The 6,606-nt window shown below is 35.9% G+C and overlaps 1 protein-coding gene across 1 annotated transcript; it reads right to left on the bottom strand.

Moving 5' to 3' along the window:
- Window positions 1–920: 920 nt before the first annotated feature.
- On the bottom strand, window positions 921–1,681 carry LOC142165284 (secreted RxLR effector protein 161-like). The gene is made up of 2 exons (XM_075223873.1): window positions 1,215–1,681; window positions 921–1,098 (listed from the first exon to the last, which is right to left on the bottom strand). The coding sequence occupies exons 1-2, from the start codon at window positions 1,679–1,681 to the stop codon at window positions 921–923; spliced, it is 645 nt and encodes a 214-aa protein (XP_075079974.1).
- Window positions 1,682–6,606: the final 4,925 nt, after the last annotated feature.

Raw genomic sequence — 6,606 nt, 5'->3', positions numbered from 1 at the left:
CTTCATACTTAAAAGAGATTACTCTTGCAACCTAAGGGGACTGGACGTAGGATTCACTTTGAATCCGAATTAGCATAAAAAATATACGGTATTGTTTACTTTCTGCAATTTATCTTTTACATTCTACTCCTGAAAAGTCCAATCGACTAGAACTCAAATTAGTCGACTACCTCGAAAAGGAGAAGAAAAATCACAATTCACCTCCCCCTCTTGCATTTTCAAGTGTCACCAATAGTAGCAAATATGGAGACAAGTTTTCGAGTTTGAAACACAGAGATAACATCACAGTGAGAGTTTTCATATATTTCAAACTTACAGCGCGACCATAAGCAATCAACTTTTCTTTTAAAATGACAAACTTTTTCTTCTCTTCGGAACCATAGAACTTCATCTTGTCTTCAGTCCCAAACTCTATGTTTTTTGTTTTCCCTCTCTTTTGAATGGTTTTTTGGGGATGGACTCCATTGGACATTTCCATTCCTCTTTTGAGCAATAAGAATTTCTTCTTAAGAGTCACAGGATTCATCCTCGAACAGTTGATGATCTATTCTTTCTAAAGACTTTACATCCACAGGATCATCAGTTTGATGGTTTTACTTAAAGTGATGGCTTCTTCTAGACATGGAGGAGGATAGAGAGGGTTTGGTTTTTCCATGAGTAAGAGATAGAAGAAAGATAGAATGACTTTCTTTGTGATAGTGGGAGATATGATCGAGAGATGAGAGGTTAAAAAAGGGTGAATTAACATTTCGATTTTGGAGAGACATGTGAAAGGCAATTGAAAAGTTGCCTTCTGCAAGCTCGCAATCAGTCAGGTCATAAATGCATGTACAAGGTAATCAAATACTTAGAGATATTTAGGGCGTAAATCACGAAGATCAATTATGAAATTTTTTCCAAAATAGATAAGTTTAGAGAAATTAAACGGGAATCAAGCAAATACCAATTTTGTCATGAAGGAAACAAAATCTCTCTTCAAGTAATGGTTTTGTAAAAATATCTGCTAATTGATTTTCAGTATTGATAAATTCTAATACAATATCACATTTTGCAACATGGTCACGGATAAACTGATGCTTAATCTCAATATGCTTAGCCCTAGAATGATGCACATAATTTTTTGAAAGACAAATAGCACTAGTGTTATCACACATAATAGGAACACAATTAAGACAAAAATCATAGTCTAACAGTTGATGCACACTCCATATAACTTGTGTGCAGTAGTTGCCGACAACAAATGTTCTACTTCAGTAGTAGATAAGGCAACACAACTTTGTTTCTTGCTGTGCCAGGATATAAGAAATTTTTCAAGTAATTGGCACGTTCCACTTGTGCTTTTCTTATAAATTTTGTCACCTGCAAAGTCTGCGTCTGAAAAACCTTTAAGATCAAGAACATTTAAGCATTCATACCATAATCCATAGTCGATTGTCCCTATTAGATATCTGATAATACATTTAACTGCAGTCAAGTGAGATTCTTTAGGAGATGATTGATATCTTGCACATTTGCAAACACTAAACATAATATCAGGTTGACTAGCTATAAGATAGAATAGAGATCCAATCATACCTCGATACATTGTTTCATCAACACTCTCACCATCTTTATCTTCATCCAGTGTGGCTGATGGACTTGTAGGAGTCTCTATGGCCTTAGCATTAGACATGCCAAACATTTTGATGAGGTCTTTTGTGTATTTTGTTTGACTAATGAAAGTCCCTTTTTGTAGTTGCTTGATTTGTAGCCCAAGGAAGAAGGTTAATTCTCTCATTATACTCATTTTAAATTCTCATTTCATGATGTTTGAAAAGTCCTTGCATAACACAGGGTTAGTATTGCCAACAATAATGTCATCTACATAGATTTGCACAATTAAATTACCTTCAGTTGATCGTTTGATAAGAGAGTAGTATCAATATCACCTCTATCAAACTCATGTTTGACTAGGAACAAACTTAACCTTTCATACCAAGCTCTAGAAGCTTGCTTTAGTCCGTATGGGGCTTTGGATAATTTGTAGACATGATTTGGAAAGGATTCATTTACAAATTCTGGAGGTTGTTTAACGAACACTTCCTCAGAGATGAAACCATTTAAGAAAGTGTTTTTTACATCCATCTGAAATAGTCTGAAACATTTGTGAGCAGTATAGGCTAATAAGATACGAATATATTCTAACCTGGAAACATGAGCGAAAGTTTTGCCGTAATCAATTCCTTCTTGCTGTGAATAACCTCGAGCAACTAGTCTAGCTTTATTTCGTAACACTTGTCCAGACTTGTTCATCTTATTTCTGTATACCCATTTTGTTCCAACAATGGATGCATTTGGAGGTTTAGGAATGAGTTCCACTACTTTATTCTTCTCAAATTGATCAAGCTCTTTCTTCATTGCAGTTATCCAACTTTCGTTCCCAAGGGCCTCAACTACCTTTTTAGTTTCGAACTGAGATATAAGTGATATATTTGACGTCTGCTTTAGCGATCTTCTTGTTTTCATGCCTTCCTGAGGATTTCTAGTGATGTACTAATGTGGTATCCAGGCTAACTTTTCCACTAATTTGGAACAACTGATACTGGCTCATTTTCAATGGGACTTGATTGTTCAACTGTATGAAGCTCCTGGTTATCTACGTGACTGTCAGTTAACTGATCCTGCTGATCAGTCACCTCATCACGAGTGTTTTCACCTGTATTGACAGACTTTGGAACTATGAAAATTTCCTCATCTTTAGGAAGTTTTTCATTCCTTGAATGAGGGTCAGTGTCCACAAATACAATATGTATAGATTCTTCAATAGATAGAGTATATTTATTAAAAACTTTATATGCTCTATTGGAGGAAGGGTATCTAAGAAAAATACCTTCATTGCTTTTTGGATCAAACTTACCAAGGTTGTCTTTTCCATTATTTTGGATAAAGCATTTGCAACCAAACAGATAGAAATAACTGATGTTGGGTATTTTACCTTTCCATAGTTCATATGGAATCTTTTTGAGAATAGGACGAATCAAACATCTATTAATGATGTGACATGTTGTGCTTACAGCCTCTACCCAAAAGTGGTGTGGAAGGGAGTTCTCCACAATCACAGTTCTTTCCATATCTTGCAAGATGCTATTTTTGCGTTCTACCACTCCATTTTATTGAGGTGATCTGGGAGAAGAAAAAATGTGGAAGATCCCTTGATCATTGAAGAAGTTTTGAAATGCTTTGCTTTCAAATTCTCCTGCATGGTCACTTCTTATTGCAGATATGTAGTAACCATTTTCCCGTTGTACCTTCTTGCAGAAGACTTCAAAATTCCTTAATGCTTCATCTTTATGACTCAGAAAAATAACCTAAGTAAATCAAGAAAATTCATCAACTATAACAAAATCATATTTTCTACCACCTATACTAACAGTTCTAGTTGGACCAAAAAGGTCCATATGTAGAAGTTGAAGAGGTTTTGTAGTACAAACTATGTTTTTAACTTTAAACGAGGATCTGGTTTGTTTTCCTAACTGACATGCATCACACACTTGATCTTTTGAAAAATCCAGTTTTGGAATACCAATGACAAGACCATATTTGGAAAGTTTATTAATAGTATGCATGCTAGCATGACCAAGTTTTCTATGCCAAACCCAAGGATCATTAATCAAAGAATCTAGGCATATCTGATTTCCAAAACTGTCTATATTACAAAGCATGTAGAAAGAAGAATTTTACATGATTCGTCTTCAATAAACTAACCATGCTTTTTTAAAACGAACCTCACAGTCATTGTGACATAGCTGACTAATATTGAGTAGGTTGTAGCCAAGTTCATCTACCATGTATACTTCGTCTACATCACATGATGAGCTGAGAGGGATTATTAATGACAATTACATTTTGTTTTGATTTGTCTCCAAAAGTTATTGATCCACCATTTAGTCTAGTGATAGTTTTGAATAGTTGTTTGTCACCTGTCATATGTTTGGAACACGCGCTATCAAGATACCATTTCTCTTTTTGATTTTTCTTGCGGTGTTCCTGCAAAAATAAATTACTTGTTTTTAGGTACTCAAGCCTACTTGGATCCTGAATGGTTAGTATTCTGAATAGTAGCCTGACTAGAGGCCTTGGGTCGCAGACCTATGTTCTGTTATTCTTGAACCATGAATGATTAGATGTATGGCCAAGTTTTCCACAATAAAAGGAAGATGGGTTATTGGAATTTTTAGAGTTTTTTCTTCTCTATTTCTAAACCTACAATGGTTTGAGATGTGGCCATTTTTGCCACAATGAGTGCATGCACAATGATTTCTTGTTCTAGATGTGAAATTACGAGGAGCTGACTGATTTGATTTGACGGAAGTATGAATGGTAGATTTCGCAATCCATTCAGTTGAAATTGAAGTTCATTAACTTCATTTTGAAGCATGTCTCTTTCAATTTCGCAAACTTCTAACTTCAGTGCCCAGTTTTTCCTTTTCTCTTTGGACCTTTCGAAGCTCATTTAGAACTCTCTCAATGTCTGCAAGAGCAATATCAATAAATTCTTGAAGTTCATTATAGTTTGGACATGCAGGAATACGTACTTCACTTGTTCCTTTGTCTGCCATGAGACCAAGCTCATTGGAATCTTCATCACTATTTTTTTGATGGACATGAATCACATGTTGGCAATTTCCTCATGATCAGATTCTTCTTCATTACTCCATGTTCTTCTAGGAATTTCTGGTTAGTTTTTTTTGACTCAGGGCATTCAGCTTGAATGTGTCCATGGTTTTTCACATTCGTAGCATTTTCCATCATTTTTGTGATTCTCATTATTTATCTTTCCTTTTCTGAAATTTGATTTACCTCTTCTGCTATTTTTATTTTTCCCCATCATGCTTGTTACAAATTTAGAGGGCATGGCTATATTCTCATCTTGTTCTCCTCCTCCTCCTCCTCCTTTTCTACATTCGTAGCACCTTCCATTATTTTTGTCATTTTTATTATTCATCTTTCCTTTTCTGAAATTTGATTTACCTCTTCTGCTATTTTTATTTTTCCTCATCATGCTTGTTACAAATTTAGAGGCCATGGCTATATTCTTATATTGTCCTCCTCCTCCTTTTGATTCAACTACAGTTGCTTTGAATGCAATGTCTTCTTTTTCCTTGTCGGACTTGCCTCTCTAAATGTGTTTTCTCAAACACAATTAGATCACCTCTGAGTTTCTCATAGGACATCTTGTTAAGATCCTGACATTCCTGAGCAATAACTTTAGGTTGCCAAATTTTTGGGAGACTTCTTAAAAAATTTCTGACTTGTTCTCCACTTTTGATTCGTCTACCAATGGATTTTAAGTTTCCAAGGATTTTGTTGAACCTGGAGAATATTTCTTCCACTAATGTTCCATCTTTCATTTGAAACAATTCATAATCTCGAACTAGGAGATTAATCCTTATTTCTTTCACTTTGTTTGTTCCTTCATATGTGATTTCTAACTTGTCCCACATTTCATTTGAAGTTTCACATCTAGATATATTTTCATATTCTTCTCCGCTTATGGCATTGTACAACAAAGTTTTTGCCTTGGCGTTCACTTGGATAACAACTGCTTGTTCTATAGTATATTCATCTAAATCAAGAGGATAAAATGATACTATGATTTAAGTGTCTTTATCCTTCTTTGGCGGAATTGGAAGATTTTCCTTTTTGATCACTGATAACTAGGGATTTTGATACATTTTATACTCCTTCATACTTAAGTTTTGATTAGAAATGTGTATAAAATATTCCTAAAGGCTCACAAGTTGTGCTTGATTGCAGGTTTGATCAACAAGGTGACAAGATGTCAAAAATCAGCTCAAAAAGGAGTGAAGCTTGCACAAGTACCAACACAAGATAAAGCTCAGGCAAAACAAGGCCAGTGCGGCCACACACCATTCTGTGTTGTCCGCACAAGTGATGTTTAGAGAGTGTGCATTTCCAGGTCAACAGGCATTGCAGCCTCATGGGGTTTTGTGCAGTCCGCATTGAGTTCATCGCGGCCGCACTCGAATTAGTGCGGTCCGCAAAGCCAGAGTTCAAAGAAATGCCAGTTCCAAGTTTGAAGCACAATGTGGTCCGCACTCCATTTCATGCGGACCACACTAGAAGCCACCACGGCCGCACTCGATTCTGTGCGGTCCACATTGCTCGAGTTCAGAGAGCCGTTTATTCAAGTTCAGAGCCTTAGTGCAACCACACATGATTTTGTGCGGTCCGCGCTAGCCCCGCGGGGCTATTTTTGTCCAGATTTTTCAGCTTAGTATAAATAGCTTCTTTTCTCATTTTTAGGTCATCAGATAGTTTTGTACTGAGCTGCGCTCGTGACTTCCATTCCTTTAGCTATTTTGGGCAATTTTAGCTTCATTTCAACATTGAATCTTCTAGTTTGTCTTAGCAATTAATTAATATGAGTTTTTCTTCATCTATTTCTTTGTTTTCTTCTCTAATTATGAGTAGCTGGACCCATAAGCTAGGGTTGTGGCTCAACCCTAGTGTGGATAATTGATGGATCTTGTGTTTTGATGCTTGATTGTCTGTGGGTGTTTGATATTTGGACTAATTTCATGTTTAATTGCTGAATTAGTGGTT

This window comes from Nicotiana tabacum, chromosome 10 (genome assembly GCF_000715075.1).
Source record: "Nicotiana tabacum cultivar K326 chromosome 10, ASM71507v2, whole genome shotgun sequence".
In the NCBI taxonomy this organism is placed as follows: domain Eukaryota; kingdom Viridiplantae; phylum Streptophyta; class Magnoliopsida; order Solanales; family Solanaceae; genus Nicotiana; species Nicotiana tabacum.
The sequence above is the reverse complement of the archived record's forward strand: the minus strand, read 5'-3'. Positions and strand labels throughout refer to the sequence as shown.

Bases quoted from the DNA above. Each gene is read 5' to 3' on its own strand.
- LOC142165284 (XM_075223873.1), bottom strand. From the start codon at position 1,681: ATGTTTGGCATGTCTAATGCTAAGGCCATAGAGACTCCTACAAGTCCA. The intron at 1,099-1,214 runs GTTATATGGAGT...GCATCATTCTAG, and splicing joins TCGGCAACTACTGCACACAA to GGCTAAGCATATTGAGATTA.